This window comes from Hippoglossus hippoglossus, chromosome 18 (assembly GCF_009819705.1).
Source record: "Hippoglossus hippoglossus isolate fHipHip1 chromosome 18, fHipHip1.pri, whole genome shotgun sequence".
In the NCBI taxonomy this organism is placed as follows: Eukaryota; Metazoa; Chordata; class Actinopteri; order Pleuronectiformes; family Pleuronectidae; genus Hippoglossus; species Hippoglossus hippoglossus.
In genome coordinates, this window is record NC_047168.1 from 13719874 (window position 1) to 13739044 (window position 19171).

At 42.5% G+C, this 19171-nt stretch overlaps 2 protein-coding genes across 18 annotated transcripts in view; both read left to right on the forward strand.

Annotated features, from left to right (window-relative positions):
• Positions 1–1810: 1810 nt before the first annotated feature.
• Positions 1811–7613, forward strand: LOC117751911 (type I phosphatidylinositol 4,5-bisphosphate 4-phosphatase-B-like). Its single transcript, XM_034568960.1, has 7 exons — positions 1811–2107; positions 3560–3741; positions 4391–4497; positions 4623–4734; positions 4858–4910; positions 4989–5079; positions 5464–7613. The coding sequence occupies exons 1-7, from the start codon at positions 2005–2007 to the stop codon at positions 5605–5607; spliced, it is 792 nt and encodes a 263-aa protein (XP_034424851.1). The 5' UTR covers positions 1811–2004; the 3' UTR covers positions 5608–7613.
• Positions 7614–14203: 6590 nt separating this feature from the next.
• The window catches only part of LOC117751817 (zinc finger protein 638-like), a 72593-nt gene continuing 67625 nt past the window's right edge, over positions 14204–19171 (forward strand). For 15 of the 17 annotated variants that reach the window (XM_034568750.1, XM_034568751.1, XM_034568748.1 and 12 more), the window contains exons 1-4: positions 14205–14331; positions 15459–17613; positions 18851–18912; positions 19133–19171. In XM_034568750.1, coding sequence (XP_034424641.1) covers positions 15760–17613; positions 18851–18912; positions 19133–19171 — 1955 coding nt within the window. In that variant the 5' untranslated portion in view covers positions 14205–14331; positions 15459–15759. Of the gene's footprint in view, positions 14332–15458; positions 17614–18850; positions 18913–19132 lie in introns of all 17 variants that reach the window. The other 2 variants (XM_034568752.1, XM_034568764.1) reach the window with 2 other exon arrangements.

The window sequence follows — 19171 nt, forward strand, 5'->3', positions numbered from 1 at the left end:
ACTCTGAGTCCCACAGTTCCCGCTGAAGCAAGACCACTTTCCACTGCCTCGAAAGTAGAAGTTCAGCTTATAGCGAAGGACGACCTGTAACGTTACAGCAAAGACCATCGTGATTCTACTAAGACGTGATCTACCTGGATAACAGGATAATCATCACATGGGCCAAAGTTCCATACAGAGACAACAAGAACCAAAGTGATTTAATTTTTTCCCTTTATTGTTCAGTATTGCACAATATGTTTGATTATTTGTATTCATATAAATACTCACTTATACTTATGCACAATAGGCGTCTGACTCAACCTGCCCAATTTCCTTGTATTTTAATTTGTAGAATCCACTTTGTTGCATTGTTCTTCGGAGCTATAACGTTTTAAAATACAGCATTGAACGCATTTTCTAGCCTTTTGAAAATAATGATCCCACTTTTTAAGTTCTGCGGTTTTTCCTTTAGCCCCACTTTACTGCATTTGTTACAGAAATCTAATTTCAAAAGATGAATCTATTATTTGAAAGAGACACCTTACGTACCGTGACATTTCCATCTGGGCTGCGGTCTTTTGGGTAGAAGGTCATGACCGTGCCACTAAAAGGAGATGTCTGGGAGCTGCCCACCAGCAGCAGCAGCAGCAGCAGAGACAGCGACATGGTGCAAGTGTTAGTCGCTCTGCCCAAACACAGTGTTTAAATACCAACCCTGTGGATTACTTACTGCCAAATCCAACAAGCAAAGCAGGACATGTTCTGGAATGAGGAAACGTCCTTGTGTTGCTATTAAAAGATCATGATCACAATAGACAAATGGTCAAGTGTGGTGAATATTTTAACCGATAAACAGGTGGTAAAAGACGATCTGTCTTGTATTGCTCTTTCAAAGTAGAAGTACGACACTGTTGTTATAACTTTGTGTAAGTGAAAGAGGAGGCGGAGCTGAGGTTAAACTAATGATGTTTTAATAAAACAAACATTTAGCATCTATAACCTGGGATTCTGTAACTGTCACGTACAACTAAGGAAAATTCAGTAAAATGTGCAGCATGTAGAGTCGTTGGATTTACTTATTTAAACCCAGAACCTGGCCCATGTCTTCAGCAACAAGGACATGTTATTATGTAACAAAAATAATTGCTTGTTGCATAATTAAAAAAAAACATGTCATCAGCAGGTGAGCTCCATCAGGCCATCCTCCAATCACCTGCCTGAAACACAGACACAGGAAAACACAGGGCAAGGGAAGAGGCACCACCCCCAGGCAGGGAGGGAGAACTACACATACACCCAATATGACCCAGAGTCATAAGGGTATAAGAAAGAACCACATGGACCTCTGACCTGTTCTGTGGGTCACTGGTTATTTCCTTAAAATTTCTTTTTCTTTTTCTCTAAATATTAGGACTTTTTTCTCATTAAATTTGAACTTTATTCTCATATTATCATTTTATTTCTTATTTAATTAAAACTTTCCCCCCATGATTTTGTGATTTTTTTCTCTTATTGAAATAAAAGTTTATCTCATAATATAATTTTTTGGGTCATTAATTAAAGATTTATTCTCATAATATTATGTTTTTTTCATTAAACACACAGATGTAATGTTTGAATGTTTCGATTTAAGGTTTGAGTAAAGAGAGAGTGAGTAGAAAGGACGGAAGGGGGCTGTGAAGTGTCCTAATCGTGTTTCCTTGACGGTAGAGGAGCTGAAACTTCCGGTGAAGGAAGCACTGTGTGAGAAGTAGGACACGGCCCGGGCTGTCACTGGACCCGCCCACCCTCGCCGAGCTGTGTGATTGGAGGAGCGCGCTGTCTGTCAGGGCCCGGTCATGTGACTGGTTGTTTGCTTCACTTCCTGTTTCGCTGTGTCGGTCTCAGACTTTCGGATTGTCTCCGTGTCCCCGGCTCCTCGGCGGCTCCTCCGACAATCTGCATCGGGCTCTCTGAGCTTCCTCCGCCGCCGGAGACACTCTTCCTGCGGGGCCGCGACGGGGCCGAGCTCCGGGGCCAGCGATGGCGGACGGGGAACGGTCGCCGCTCCTGTCCGAGCAGCACGACGGGACCAACGGCTTCTCTCCCGGGGGCAGCGCGCACGGACATCCGGCTAAACCTCAGAGTGCGTCCGCCGCTTTCACACATTTACACCAAACGACCGCGACGGACGTGTTAAATCCGACATTTAGCTTTAAATTCAAAGTGTCAACTCTCAAACACACGTTAGCTCCCGCTGCTAAGCTAGCGAGCTAGCGGTTTGGCTAACGTCAGCTGAAGCTAAAAACACGAAGAGCAGAGGTTTAACCTTCGAAGAATTCGCTTTATAGACATTTAATTATATTTTAACAAAGTTGGTTAAGAGTATTAAGAGAGTGACACGATGCAGGGACAATAAAATCACACAAACACGCCACGTAAAGTGAAGAAAGACGGATTAATGGGTCTGATATCGGCTGTTTGGGGCGTTTAAAAGTAGGAAATGAAAGTTGTTCATGTAGTTTGACTGATCTGTGGTTTGTTTGGTTGGTGCTTTACATTGTGCATCATCACAATATGTAATTTAAAACCTGATCCGGACTTTTATTTGTGTGAATTCAAGAGCTGCAGTGAAAAATCCATCAGAAACAAATTGATCTGCAGCTTTTTCCATGATCATCGTGTCTGACATGACTAAGATGTATTTGTCTTATTTGGTATTGATTTAGAATCACAATTTACTTTTTGAACAGGTAGGTTTTTATAATTATTTGATTTGGTATTTTGGTGCAAAACAATGAACATGATAAACTGAACGATTGGAATTAATTAAAAATTAACATTCACAACAAAAACCACGCATGAAACTTTGTATTAAAGTCACATTAATAAAACAAGACGGATAAGAAAACCTGAAATAAGTAAATGCAGTTTAATACTCAGCGTCTCTCGTGTCCCGTGTCACTCTGGATAACGTTTGGCTTTTGGGTGTGTCGCTCCCTTATAGTGTCCTGATGTATTTACAGATTATTAATTTTGTTTCCTCGGTTCCCTGAGAGATAAGCAAACATGCTGCAGATAACGCGGCCACCGCAGAGAGAGGTCGGTTCCTTTTTGTTTTTAAGACGAAGACGTCTAGTTTCAATCACTGAGTCACTTCTGTCTTTCGAGGCGTGTGATTAGTTGATTAAAAACCCGTTAACAAAGCGTAACCGTGGTGATGATGTGAGCTTACACTCCTTTTGATGGAGCTTGTTATCAAACCTTAATACCTGGTTTGGTGCCGGACGCCAGGTTTCACCATAGGACAACACACGTGATGATGGTGGAGGTGGTTTTCTGTCAGTGTTAAACACACAGACTCTAAAGAAAGATGGACGACGGGTCTCCACTTCCTCCCATTTTACAGAAATGAAGCTAAAATGCTGCAGAATTCTGCCATTTAGCCTTTTTCGTCTGCAGCCTTTAAATGTAAACATCCTTATCGTCATAAACTGAACATCAGTGGTTATCTTTTCTTCGTATGTTCTTTCCTGCGCCACAATCGACACACGTTTTAAACTTTCAGTAGCTGAGCTGTTTCTGTCCTCCTCTCCAGGTTTGGTGCCGTTCCCCAGCTTGGTGGCTCCCGGGGACCCTCCACCTCCCTACTCGCCTCAGGGCAGCCCGGACAGCAGCAGCGCTCCGGTCATCGGCTGCCGCGTCTGTCAGAGCGCCATATCAGTGGAGGGCAAGACGCACCAGCACGTGGTGAAGTGCAGCATCTGCAACGAGGCGACGGTGAGACCCTTTGTCCGTGTTTGTTTCCCTCTCGCAACTTTCTGAGGTTTTATCCACTTGATCAAACATTTTCCCCCTGTGAACAAAAACTTCACAACTTGAAGGTTTCCTCTTTAAGGAAACTTTGTCTTTGTGTTACCTTGAACAAGTTGTGATCTTTTTTTGTTGTGTTCTGTTTCTTTGTCGACGATGGAAGCACCTTGTTGCTGCAGCAATAAACGTTATTGTTGGTCTAAAAACCCTCTGAACGCTGTAATTTTGCCTTTTTATATTCTGATTCCTGTTTTCTCTCTTGCTTTAAAATCATGGTTATGATTAATATAGTTGACATTTGCTGCAGAACTTTCTGTTTAAAACATTTTTGGCTCTAGAATATTTAAAACACCACGAAGAAAAGCGATGAGTCGGCCTTCTAGGAAACACAGATCTGAAAGCCTCGAGATCGACTGCGCCCAGCAACCATAAAAACATCAGGCTGTTGTTGTCAGTGTCGTGTTTCACATCCAGACTTCCTCTCAGGAAATCTGTCCGTCTGAGTTTCTGCTGATGAGACCAAAGCCGAGCCACTGAGAAACATTTAGGAAGCAAAGAACGAGGAAACTCTGGACACTGAGTCGTTTCTTTCTTTCCTTATCTCTCGGGTCAATAGCCGATAAAGAACGCCCCCGTCGGGAAGAAGTACGTCCGCTGTCCATGCAACTGTCTTCTGATCTGCAAAGTCACGTCGCAGAGGATCGCCTGTCCGAGGCCGTACTGGTGAGACAGAGACACAGCGACGGATTCGTTTTCACTCGTCTCAGCTGACGTATTCGGCGTCGACATTCAAGCGCAGATCTCAGTTCTTTAAAAACTCTGCACTCTCCGATTGTTTCTTCTGCCAGTAAACGCATCATCAACCTGGGACCAGTTCACATCGGGAGCGACAGTCCTGAACCGCAGCAACAACCCGTCGGCATCAGGGTCATCTGCGGACACTGCTCCAATACATTCCTGGTAGGACACGCATGCACAGACACACACACACACACACACACACACACTCACACACTCTCTCTCTCTCTCTCTCTCTCTCTCTCTCTCTCTCTCTCTCTCTCTCTCTCTCTCTCTCTCTCTCAGTGGACGGAGTTTTCTGACCGGACCTTGGCCCGATGTCCACACTGCAGAAAAGTGTAAGTGTCTCAGCTCGTCTCTGCGTCTCCGTCGCGCCATTTTCACTATTAATTATGTTTCCTGGTTTTGATTTCCAGCTCTTCTATTGGCCGGCGGTACCCCAGGAGGAGGAGCCTGCTCTGTTTCCTGCTGTTCATCATCCTCGCCGTCGCCACTGCAGGACTCCTGGTGTGTAACTGTGTGTGTGTGTGTGTGTGTGTGAAGATATCTTAGGTAACATCCACGCTAACGTTTTAAAACTCATCACTGTTGCTACGGTTACGCAGAGCGGAGCTTTCCAGTGCACTGAGCGGTCATGTGACATGTGTTTTCAGATGTGTTAGTGTGGACGGAGATTATTACTGATACGGAGCTAAAACACTTGTCTGGAAGAAGATAGTTTTGGTTTCAAAGTTTGAAATGTTTCACACAAAATAACGTGTGTGTGTGTGTGTGTGTGTGTGTGTGTGTGTGTGTGTGTGTGTGTGTGTGTGTGTGTGTGTGTGTGTGTGTGTGTGTGTGTGTGTGTGTGTGTGTGTGTGTGTGTGTGTGTGTGTGTGTGTGTGTGTTCAGTTCGGTACGTGGGGGCCTGCACAGCACTCTAAAGGGATCTACGTGTCGTGGGTGCTGCTGATCCTGCTCGCTCTCTTCACCATGGTGAGAACCATCTACTGGAGGTGTCTGAAAATCAGCGATCCAATTTCCAACATTGCGTAGAGGGAGAGGAGAGGAAGGAAGGTGAGGAGAGAAGGAGCCGAGAAGGAAAGCAGTAGGTGGTGTAGTTTAAACCGAGACGCAGAAGCCAGAGTTGACTGCAAAAACGATGAATCATGGACGGGTCGGGTCGGAGGAACGATTTACATTTTCCAAATGGTTCACATTCATGCCAAATTAAATTTGAGCTGCTAATTTGTCAAAAAACACGATCACTAGTTTGACACTGCGACTTCCATTGAACTCCAGAAAGTGCGTTTCTGCAGACGAGTGGGAAAAGAAAACGAGGGTCACTGGAGGGGAGAGAAAAACATATTTAACTAATCTTTTTTGACCCTGTAGTTTTCTTCATTGTTGGACTAACATGTTGTTTCAAAGCCTGATGCTGCTACGTTGTTTTATTTCAAGCTGTTATTGTCTCACTAACATAAAGGTACATTCTGTTCTCTCCGTGCCCGAGAATCATCAAGATGATTATGTCTTTAGACTGAACGTCTGTTCCGTGTAACTCTGGTGAGTGGGTTCCATCTCCTGTGAGAAGAACTGACTGAGAGTCACAGCTTCAACTGTCACAATCAGCCCCAGTTGAAGAGTGAAGCTGAACTGAGATCAGTTAAAAACACTCTGAAGTTATTAAAAGTACAGTCCAGGAAACACTTTTGGAGTTTCAGCGGTAAACGCTTTTTATTTTTGAGAAATACAGAAAAAAACGACACATTGATTTAAGTAAACCGACAAATACTCGATTACTTTCAGGTGTCGTGGATTAAAGTTTCTGAGGATTAAAACTCTTCAGTGTTTGAAGTTTGTCTGAGATCAGCTGACATTACATTTAACACGGGAGAAGAAATAACTTGGCAGCAGTTAATCACCTTCTTATCACTCTGTGAACTCACCAACCACCAAGTAATCAAAGATCTCAGTGACCACACGAAGTCAAAGTGCACAGATCGTTCAGAATACAGAGTGTGTGAAGTGTTTGCTTTTGTTTTGGGGCATTTTTCATTAAAAGGTATATTTCAAATGAATTGACTAACAAATTGTGTGAAAGAAAAACACTATAAAAGGCTTCAAGCGAAAATCCGGCTGATTGATGTTGGTAAAACGTAACAAACATTCATACATGTATAATATGTTCATGTATAATTTATATAAATATGTACATAATGAGGGAAAGTCAGTGAAACTTGAATTGAGGCATTAACTGAGAAAAACGACATCACCTCGTCTTTCTTTGCGTGTGCATCTCACAGGGATTCAGGGGAATTTAGATTTAATTTTATGTTTTCTTTCATCTTCATTTGTTTATGCTAAATGATACATAAGACGAAATGATACAGTTAGAATTAATTATTGTGGCCAAAAGAATTCATGATAACAATATTGTAGCAACATCTATAAAAAGTTTTAATAATGATTATAATGATACTTTCAGTCAATTTCATCTCGAACATTTTTAAGTGTGTTTTATTTTTTCATAGATTGACCAATTTTCCCAATAATAACAATAATAAATTATTATTTTTCATTTAAAATAACCACCTGCATACAGTGCTCAACACAGATGTGTAATATCAACACTATATCAACACATTATTTTTATTATTAAGTGGACATCACATCAGTTAACTTTCTAAATAAAACACAGAAGTGCAGTTTTTTCCCGTTTGATTCCGACATGAATTTTCACACGAGGAACAAATTATTTATTTTTCATCTTTTTAATTCTGTCGTGTGTCGTCTGAAGGAGTGAAACTGAATTCATGACAATAGTAAAAACCTGTTTGTGTTAAAGTGTAAATATGAATCAGCGGGATGTTGATTATTTTGGGACTGTACAGAATTATGAGAGCTCCCCTTGTGGCCGATCTATGTAAGTACCCACTGACTGTGAAACCTGTTGCACTTGTACTCGTGTACTATTACTGTATGTTCCCGTCAATCCGGTGGATGGGTTTTTTTTGTTTTTTTTCAATATTGTGGAACAAATTAATACTTTTAACAACGTCTTCTGACTCAATGTGTCTTTTTTTTACAATAATTAATTATACATATGACACTTTACTTTACTAAACACATGTTTTACATCAGAAAATATGGATAAATGGGTATATAAATAAATGTTATTACATTGCCCTGTTTGGCCTGTAACAGCCTGAATTGACCACAAGTTGATCATGTAAATAATAATTTCAGATGCAGGTTAAAACATTAAAGTAAAGCAAAGGACAATTATAGATGATACTGTATATTCAACAAATGAGAATCTGTTCAATCAGTTTGGATTTTTTTGATCTTTACTCAGTATTTGCTGCAATTTAAAGCTTGAAAATTCTTAAATTGAACTTTTCATATTTATAATGCGACATTAGCCCCTTTACACCACAAGAGGGCGGCAGTCAGTCAGGACCAGCACCCAATGTGCTTCTTTGGATTCTGGATGAGACCATGATCTGGTTTTCTGAGCCAGTTATAGTCTGATGTTGCTGCTTCATTTAACTTCAAACTGAACCAAACACAAAAAAGCTTCTGACTTTGGGAAAGTTGGACAAACAAACTACTGAATCTCTGAACTTCAATATACTCGTTTGTTTTTACTGTTTCTTCAGTAAAGTCATCGTAGAAACTGGAAACGTTGAGTTTCACATGAAGTAAACAGTCGGACCTGGGAGCCTCTGTGATCTGAGCCCGAACCAATCAATGCTATCAGATCATCCAGACCACAGATTGTAAAACAAAACAATAACAACGTAGAAAACATGATGGAAATCTGACATGTTTAATTAATGTAATAATTCAGATTCAGATTTGTTTTTATCTGCAGCTAATTTCAGTCTCTTCAGTGAAGCAGAAACAGTTTGACAACATTTCAGCACAAAATGAAAATGCAGATGAAAACCGGAGGATAGAATCCCGCCTTTAGTCGTCTCTCTCTCTCTCTCTCTCTCTCTCTCTCTCTCTCTCTCTCTCTCTCACTTGCTTCTCTCCCCCCCCTCCCTCTCCAGCTGCTGCCTCAGAGGGGCGGCTGTGGAGCGATGCAGCGTTCCTCCCGATTTGCCTTCCAGTCCCTCGTGGCTCAAATCCCGCTGACCCACTAATGGCTTAAGCCTTCAGAAATCCGACCTGCTCCAGTCTGGGCACACCTGGGTTCTGGAACGCCTGAAACTCCGGAATAGGAGAATAAAGTAGGACTTTACGTTTTGGGCAGATGGGAAGAGGTACTGACTTGGTTTTGTGTTTTTATTTTTAACTTTTAGAATTAGAATTGGCTGGAAATGATCTATCGTACGAACCTTCTGAAACTGGATCGGTCGCCTCAACTGTCAACTGAAGATTTTCCAACTGGGAAATTCTATTCTTCTGGATTCACTCTTGGATTTAAAGAAAATGATGCATCGTTCTTTGTTGGCATGGAAATGATTCTGGGAAAGCAACAAGAGAAAACTCCTCTTTAGCCTCACGCCAAATATTGGGATTTATCTTTAGATTTGGAAGTGTACACGCTTCCAGAACAATCAGAAGTAGATGTGTGTGTGTGTGTGTGTGTGATTGAGGACATTTAGAAAGTGTTCACTGTTTATATGTGTGGTTGTGTTGTTTGGCCATGCTGGAGGAAAAGAAGGCCCGACAACAAAGATCGACGGACACAGGTCACCCGAACGTGTCAAAGACCAACGACAGAACCCGAGACATGGCTGCGGGTCAAACCACCAACAACATCCCAAACAACAGCAGCAGCATCTACGCTGCACGACGGTGAGGACAAAAATGTCTTGTTTTTCTGTGTGCAAGAGAGAAATAAACCTAAACAACACATGAAACTCACTGTGTAGCGGGAGCTGTACGAAGATTTTATATAACTGAGTTCATCACCAAAGTAAATAACTCACCAGTTGTCGAGGAAATGCCCCAAAAATGATTAAATAAATAAAACTTAAAATTTAAATCGGAACCTGAGGGGGGCAGGACAAAAATGCCACAAAAATTAAACTGAGCATCGTCAACAAAACATTAAAGTCGACTATTTAGTCTCAAAGTGTATTAACTTCATGTAACAGCAGAACAATGTCCTTGTTTTCTAAGATGTGTTTATCGTACAGCACTAACAGACACAAGCTAATGAAAGAATTACATCTAAACGTGTAAAATGCTCTTAATGCCGTCTTCTATCCACAGTGACTCCCAAGCGACGACGACCACGTGTGCATGTGGAGCAATTAGCAAGTGTGAAACGGTCGTGTGGTATTAACGCTGGCTAGCCCCCGCTGACCCTTCGGCTAAAACAAGGAGACGACTGTGTGTGAGAGCGTTGTGCAAACGTGGGCGTCTCGTCTGTCCAAGTCCGTGGCTTTAAAAGACTTCTTCAGCTTCGCATGTCGTACATAACATGCACGCACAAAGAGCCACCACACGCGTGTTGGTCCATGTTGGCAGTGTCTGTATCTGATGGGAACACGTCTCTTACATTTAAATGAGTGTGACACCAGAACAAATACTTTGTTTACATGTATGTGATCAAAGCTATAGAAAGTACAGAGACGTAACCAAAGCAGCGAGATGGATTTAAACGTTTGAACCTTTCAGTGGTTGGATCTGAGTCGTCCTGTTTTTCACCTTCAGCTTCAATTTCTGTTTTGTTTACCTGGTTTTGTCTCAGGTCACCATTTTCCTTCCCAGAGAGATAAATCCATCCATCTGTCCATCAATTCATTCATTCATCCATTTAATCATCCATTCATTTATTTAACCATCTATTCATTCATCCATTTTTATTCATTTATTAAGTTCATTTAACCCAATGTCAATATGTTTTCTATTAATCTGTTCTCCACAGGGGGGCAGCACGTCCTTAAAAATTACAGAGTTTTCAAAAAGACCTTAAAATGTCTTAAAATGTCTTAAATTACAATTTTCAAATTAAAGGCCGTAGGTCTTTAAATTTGTCAAATACAACTTTTACAAATAAAAGGCCTTAAAAAGTTGTAACATTTACTTTTACAAGAGAGAAAGTCTGGAATCGTGACGGAACAGAAGCAATAATTAAAATTGAAAAAAAAGTGAAACAGCTGAGACGCTGGTTGAGGTGTTTATCAATGTGTGTGTTTTGTGTGTCTGTCATCTCGTGCCTCCTTTGTGGTTCTTGACTGTGTGCGTGCGTGCTTGTGTGTGTATAAAAAGTACATTTGATTTACCTCCATGTCCTACTTGTCTGTATTTTAAGAGAGACATTGACACGAGAGGAATATCTGCATAAACTGTGTGTGTCATCTGATGTTCACAGTATCACAGTTTATATGAAGGCTGATCTACAACAACACACACACACGCACACACACACACACCACTCACACACACACTTGTGGCCAAACACCTCGTAAATGTTTGAGAGGGTTGTAGTTTTTTGGAATGCGATAAAAGTGCAGCTGCTGCTATCGTGTGTTTTACATCATTTGACTCGTCTACTTAGATTTTTGTTTGTTTGGTCCATGTCCCATCTGCTAACATGGAGGAGGCGGGGTTTATGACCTGCACTGCAGCCAAGATGATTTGGCTTCACTTTTGGGAGCAGTCATGTCGTCCATCTTTATTTACAGGAGGTTAATGAGAGAATAGTAACGGTGCTCTCCTCTTTTAGATTCCTCCTCTCCTCAGTGCAGACTCGTCGACTTGTAGCCTCCACGTTTCAGAGGAGTCACTTTGTGTTTGACTCCATTAGTTCATCCACTTGTAAAAAATAAAAAAAAAAGATCTGGGTCGAGCCTCAGGATCACGTTGTTAGCGGTGATAAGAAAAGACGGGACGTCGCAGCCCAACAACCCCTGACTGAGGGAACACAGAGGCAGCGAGAAAAATGGTTTCCTCTCATCTCTGTGTTTCTTTCTTCGACAGTTTATTCTGTGCGTATATTTTCAGTCTCTTAAAATAGCTCGCGTCTTGAGGCTCGCTCATCGATCACCTGACACCGCGGCTCGTACAGGATGACACATTCCTCGATGGTGATGAAAACTCTGCTCAGAGGCCGAACCCGACAGACACACATATTCACGCCGTGCGACACGATGCTGTGTCACTATCGTTTTCTGCTGCACAGAAAGGTCAGGGAGAAACTATTTCTTTAGATTTCACAGCCTCAATTCTGCCACTTGTGGGTTTTACGAGCACGTATCGAGTATTGATTTGATTGATTGAGAGACCCCTAGTGGCGGACGTTACGTATTGCACATTTAAAGGGAACACCCCAGCCATCATCGACCTTAAAGGCTTCACTTTTCTGGACTTCTGGAAACGAATACTCAGACGTCCACCTTCTCTTCCTCGTTGGTTCTTATTGGTCGTTGGTTACATAGTGTTGCTTTAAATTTAACTTGAACTTTATAAATCAAATGTTCAATATTTATCACCAACACATACTGCAGAGGAACATACATAAACTATAAATACTGACTCTAAATTACATCTCAGTCCAAGGACTCTTAAAGTATCACACCCCCAAAACAAGAACGTGCACGTATAGTTACACAGTTTCTATTATTACATTTACTATTTCAGCTTGAGTTTATCTCCACCAATGAACATTTTTATTAAAGAACAGGAATGTTCACTAGATGAGGAATAAAAAAGCTAATTTCCAACTTTTATTCATCTTGATAATTTGAGAAAAATCTTTTGTAAAACCAAATGTTTTATTTATATCCTCCTCCATCAAACGATCAGAAATACCAGATTTATGACTGACATGTGTAGCAGCAGCAGGTTGTTGCTGGCGTTGGTTACCGTGCCGCCTCAGCGTGAAAATGAAACCATCTGTTGCCGAGGACACAGGGACCCCCCCGGGGGCTGCTGAGGTAACCACGCGCCCACGTCACGTGACCTGGGAACTGTCAGTCATCACAGGCCGGGAGGGCGTGTTGGCTGAGGGCAGCCAAAATGTATATTTAAATATAATTATACACACAATAATTCTGTGTTACCTAATTTGGTAACACACGATTAAATTAAGTCTATTCCAATCATAGTAAACAAATTAAAAAGCCTTAAAGTTTCTTAAATTGTCTTGAATTTTGTGGATCGGTCTGAATGATTTGAGGTTCGTCACCGTCGAGATTTATTAGATTTATTGTTTTGCCAAGTAGAGGAAATCGGAGCTTTGTTTTTTCTGGAAAAGATCCTCGTGTTGAAGATTGATACTAATTTGAGATTTCACGTTGCTCTTCAGACTTGGCCGCGGCCGTCCTGCGTCCTCTCTGATCCGGGGGTCGGGTTCCCTCCATCCAGAGTTGATGAGATCGTTAGAGAAAATGCGACGATGCTGTTCGGGGCACTAATGAGTTAGTCAGAGTGCGTGTGTATTAAAGTAGAAGTTTGTCAAAGGTGTTTTCTGTCATTTCAGGTCGTTCTTATCACAAACTCACTGTCTGACCCACTTTTAATGGTTCTGTTTGAGGGTTAAGACCTGTTTTTAGGGTTAGCATTAGCTTTAGGGGTAAGTATTTAGTTGGGATGGTTAAGGTTGGGGTAAGGGGCTCGGGAATGCATTACGCCACTGAGAGTCCTCACTAAGATAGAAGCACAAACACGTGTTTGTGAGGTAACCACCACCAGAGCTCTGTGAGGGGAGCGATGACAGCTGGAAATAAAACTGAAGGTCCTTTGGCTCAACGTGCCCATCCACACACACACACACTCACACACACACACACACACACACACGCACACACACACACACACCTGCCAGTCAGCTGTGGTGTTGTGGTCAGGTGTTAAGCCCTGAGCTTCGGGGGAGGGGATAACAGGGGATATATTAGTAATTTGCTGCTCGGCTCCTCGGAGACAGATGAAAAAAATTCATCGACATCTTGATAAACTGTTGATTCAGTGGTTTGTAAAGTCAATACCTGAGTATTATCAGAGGCTTACAGCTCCGAGCACTGTGTGCATGTGGTTGACTGTAATTGGTCGTTGGCTCCTCAGCACTTAGCAACAAGGCGAACTTAGCAACTTTCACATGCTAGCGGATCCTAAGCTCAACAAAGCCCTCGCTGATTCATGTCTTTATTTTCAGGAGGAAGGTTTATCACCTTCTTTTTAGACCTTAACTAAATCTGATCTGATCTTAATTCAGGTGTAAATCAGATTGAAAGTGATGACCAGAGGAAGTTGATGCTTCGTTTAAAAATAGCAAACATATTATTTTATACATTCGTGGTCCTGAGTTGTTTGGTAAATCTTATTTATAAACTCATCACATGACAATAAACTTTATTTCTTTACAGTCTTGCAAACTGCTTTACAGAGACAATGAAAGTAAAAGGGTAACGGAGCAGGGAAAAAAGATAAAAGCTCTCACAAAAATAAAAGTGTAAGAAGAAAGTTTATCATTACTATTATTGTTGTTAATATTGTTAATACCATTATGAGTCATATTATTATACTTTTATTATTATTATTATCGCCTCCTCTACCAACAGGTAGGTGTGTTATGTCATGTAGGAGAAACAACAAAACAATTTTTAACTTTCATCTCAAATTTTGACTTTTTCACTTCTCAGCTCGTCTTTAAACGTTAACGCTTTTACTCTGAAGCCTCGTGCTTTTACTCCGAAGGAAGCCGGATCACCCATCCCGGAAGTGTTTACTGGTTTCCGGCTGTCCATTTCCTTGTTGTCATCGACTTGAGGAAGAGTTTAAACGCAGTGAAACTGAGAAACTCGACGCAAACCACGGAAGGTATGACGCTGAAAAACATCGTGAAAGCGGGTTAACGGTAAATCGCTGCGCTCCAGGGTTCTGGTCCCCTTTTTTAAAAACTGCGTTAGCCGCTGTTAGCATCAGCAGCTACTTTAGCTCGTTCAGCGACATGAGTCACGGTTGAGCTGCAGCTCGTGACGAGTAAACACGTTTCTCTCCAAGCGGGTAAACATCGTAGTGACCCCCCCCCTGTCGCGTTATGTCACAATAAACGAGTGTGTTTATGAAAGTGTGCGGATTAACACGTAGCATCACCAGGCACCGATGTTTCCACTCTAACAACATGTGTCCGGTGTCTATAAGCTCTGTATTTATGTTATTAATATCACATCAACACTGATTTGTTATGTAAATGTGGGTTCGCTGAAAGGATTTGGAACAAACACGCTACTGGTTTTTGTAACTGAATAAATTCCCACATGTTGGGACTCAAACCATTTTTTTTATCATATTTACCATTAGCTGATACTTTCATTTAAATGTATAAGCATTGGATGTTTTTGTCTCTTTTTTAAAAACTGTCACTCAAGTGCAATGAACACTCGGGAAAAGGAAGAGCTGAGAAGGATCCACCTTCCGGGGCCTGCGGTGCTCGGACCTCAGATGTGTCCTCCAGAGGACTTGTCCCCTGAATCGACAGCTACAGGCTGAATGTGACTTGAATCCACTCGAGGCTGCTTTGGTTATTTTTAGTTAGAGTTAAACAATCAGCACAAGGACAGAGTGAAACATGGTCCTCTCCAGTGTGGGTTGACAGGTTCTGATGTGCCTCTTTGTTATCCAGACTCGGACCATGGACTGGATTTGTCCTCAATGACAGAGCACATCTCAGTTCTGTATCTCTACTTCAGAACGATAATACTCAAAAGGGTTTCTCTGTGTAACTGGGTGTTTGTGGAAAGGGCTGAATGTTCCCTCGACAACAAGCTGTGACCTTGTTGTCTTTATCTGTGCTTTGCTGTTATTGCTTTGCTCCCCTGAGTGTTTGTTCAACAGGAAGCACCAGAGTGAACAAGACAAGACCGCCCCCAGACTGGACTTTACCCAAACAAGGAGCTGAAGTCCAGTCCAATTCAATAACCCCTTTCTTTGTTTGAACTTTTCAGCTTTGCGTTGCTATTGGAGCATGGTGCCATATCTCCTGCTCCAGTGCCCCTAACGAGCCCCCTACTTGGAGGGTTCGCAGGGAGCTCGATCCTGATTGGACAGCAAGCTGCAACCTTGCAGCTAGCTCACCTGAAAGCCCAGCTTGCACTGACGCAGATAAACAATGCTCTCACAATTGGCAGTCAAGCTGCAAATTTGACAGCCAGCCCCAACGTCCCTACACCCTACATACCCCCAACACCTCCCTCCCCAACTGCTGCAGCCATCAGTCTCCTCAACCTTCTTAAGATTGCAAACACCATGTCTCATCCCTTTTATAACCCCTATGTCCCTGGCAACCAAAGTTCCACCCAGGGGTCATATGGACTCCCCAGTATGCAGGCAGAGAGGAACCCTGGGACAGGATCTCCTCATTTTGGACCTGGGTCCAGCTCTTCTGCAGCTTCTTCTGTTCCTCCTGGTGGAATGATCCCATCACTGCTGACTCAGTCAGTGAACTACAGGCCTGAACAGAGTCGGGCCAAAATCGACAAGGACATAGAAAGGTCTGTGGACCTGCATATCAGCAGAGCCAGAGAGGAGGTGACGTTTGTTGGTAAACCGGATCATCGGCCCATGAGCCAGAGCACTCGCTTTACCAACACTCAGGAGATTCTGTCCTCGGGCACAGGGACAACCTCCTATCTGATGTCCACAACATCTGCATCTGCCGGACGCAGACACTCTGACGTTGAAAGTGGCAGTGGCTCCTCGGACTGGTTGCCGTGCTACAAAAGATCAACTGCAGATGATTCTTCAAAATTTTATTCACCACCAGCTTCAACTAACTATACAAGCAGCGAGAGAGAGCGTGATGTACCGGCCACTCCAGGATTAGGTGATTTTGACTATCGTGTGTCGGACAAACCTGGGGCTCCCACCGAGACAAGTCGCCCCAAGTACAATTCTGAAGCTGCTACTGACATCCTTTTGCAATTTGGACTTGAAAAAAAGGATTTAGACTATCTCATCGCGTACCCTGAAGACCAGATGACCCCTGACAACCTTCCCTTCATCTTGCGCCAAATCCGCACTCAGAAGACTGAGAGAGCTGAGAGAACTGAGAGAACTGTAATTCCACCAAAACCCTATCCTCAACCTCAACCCATCAGAGGTGTGAGTGGAATGGAGGGTTTTCGTGGTTCTGGAGGGTCGTCAGCTGTTCTCCAGCCCACTAAAGTGATTGACTATGGACATACTGGCAATTATGCTGGAGGCGCTTTGGATGAGATTGGAAGGACCAGTGGTGGGAGTGGCAACATGTTGTTGGTGAACACTAACAATATTAGCAGCCACACTCCAGAACCACCGCAAAAAGATACAGCAGAGGTGAAAAGCAGTGCCCTTGGTTCTTCATTTGGCCAAGGTGGCGCTGTTTCCAACTCTTCATACAATTCAATACTGAGATCAGCAGTTACCCAATGCATTGATCCAGCACAGCGATTGAAGACCCAACCAAACCAGACTTATCAATCAATCCATAGCTCTTCTTCTCTGTCAAGAAAAGACAAAGACGGAGGCTTCAGACATGAGGAATCCTCCAAGGCCCGTCCTTTGAAAAAAACACACGCAGATCACAAGTCTGCAGCAAAAACCCAACCATCTTCCAGTCTGTTCCGGAGTGTGCATCCTAACCGACCTGGTCTTGTGGTCATTGGTACCAGTGAGGCCACTGGCACCAAGAATCAGAGCGCAACTCAAGGAAAAGGTTCAACGGTTGCGAAGCAGATGGAAAAACAGCAGACACAGCAGCAACCTATGCAGATGCCAAAGAAGCAGGTGCCGAAACAGCCGGTAACGCAAATGGGGAAAGCGTTGTGGCCTCCAGTTGTTTCTGCTACGCAACCTTCTTCTCTCCTCTCCATCCCCACATATCCTTCTCGAACTGTGCAACCTTCGGGGTTCAGCCCTCACTCCACCAGTACTCCTTCCGCTTCACTTCAACCAGCCAGAAGTCTAAAGAACTTCCTTCAGTCGCCCACACAGCATCCAGCAAAGTTGCCAGACACCAAGACTCTGCCTACACCAGCCATGATGCATGACTATGCAGCAGCCACACCGGGGGTCTTTCCACATACCTGTTCTCTGTGTTTCAAAGAATTCACTAATATGAAGGTGAGTGGAAGACTCGACTCTGATTTCTCTCCCTCTCGGAAATTATGGGTCATTTATTTCACTGTCTAATCTGTCAAATGTTCTTTTGTTCTTTTAGAATGTATCACACCAATTAAAAAGAGCCCAAGGATTGAATTATGTGAAATATATTTTTAATCCGTGTGGAGCTGTAATTACACAGAAATAAGGCAACGAAAACCCGTCCACTTATAAACTGTGCAAACTATTGTTCTCTGTATGATTGATTTACATTATTTTATCCACGTAAAACAACTCGAACATCAGTGTCTAGTTTAATCAGATGAAAGTCATTTAATCAATCAACGTAATGGCCATTGCCAAGTAGAGACTGTTGCGTAATTTAATATAGATGAATGAGAACTGGTCGTCTTCTCATATGATACCAAGATGGGACTCAGGACTTGGAAGACACGCTGATGTCAATGGAAAACCACTGTTTCTCATTTCTCTTTGTTTTGTTACTCCTGTTTCAAAGTTTGTATTTGAACACTGTGTTAGTGAAGTTACTCTCTGCACCTTCAAGCTGTTTTCAGACACACTCCGTCTATAGCTCCTCTTTTCCGTCCTCCGTCTCACACGGGCTCACTTGGACTTTTTTTGGGGACATTTTACTGGGCGGCTGAAATGAAACATCCAAAAAATGTCCAGAGCAACTGACAGAGACATTTTTGCTCATGTAGACCTTCTCCGGAGCATTTTGGTAAAATGTGCGCGCTTCAGGTCATGTCTGAAAGCAGCTTTAGAGAAATCTGTATTTGTAATTTGTCACATTCGTTTGTGTAATATCCAACAGTATAAATCACTGTTCTTCTACTACGGGCCATTGTTTGGCCAAGCTTAAATATTTGGTTTATTTTTCACCATTTTCGTTGTTGTTGGTCAATGTCGGACCTAATTTGGTAAAAAGCTGCTGTTGGATCGGGACGGAAAGAAACCAGATAAAAATGTTTTGCATTTTTGGACTAGCCCCCTCTCGCCTGACTTTCTATGGACATGGATCTACAAAAGTTGTCTCTTTGGGATATAAACAGGAACTGAAATAGAAGTGGACACTTTAGAGAGGGGACAGGCTCTCTGAAGATCTATGGAACGTCTTTTAAATCTGCTGTAATGATGAATCCTCAGAATTGTGTGTCATGACAGTTGAGTTATTGAAGCTGATATATATTTCTCGTGAGTTCTGTTTAATTGTTGTGGTTTTTGTTCTGATTGCCAGGATTGGATCTCCCACCAGAACACCAGCCTTCACCTCGAGAGCTGCAGAGTCCTCCGGACAAAGTCAGTCTTGAGTTTTCTTTAGATTTTATAACTTTAAAGATGCTTTTTATGAATATCGAAGGTTCACCATGGATGCACCAATGTACTGTAGGGCTGTGACTTTTCCCGAAAAATTATGCTTAATAACTATCGACCTTAGCACTGAAACATTTGGCTTTTATTGTCAAAATGTGATCTCTTTAAGTTAATGGTTGCGTTTTGAATTGTTTCACTCCTCCAGATACCCACAGTGGAATGGAGAAATTGTACTCGAGCCCAG

Excerpts from the sequence above, each read along its gene's own strand:
- LOC117751911 (XM_034568960.1), top strand. The coding sequence starts at position 2,005 with ATGGCGGACGGGGAACGGTCGCCGCTCCTGTCCGAGCAGCACGACGGG. Across the intron at positions 2,108-3,559 it reads ACATCCGGCTAAACCTCAGA|GTTTGGTGCCGTTCCCCAGC; the intron begins GTGCGTCCGCCG and ends CCTCCTCTCCAG. Across the intron at positions 4,498-4,622 it reads GCCTGTCCGAGGCCGTACTG|TAAACGCATCATCAACCTGG; the intron begins GTGAGACAGAGA and ends TTCTTCTGCCAG.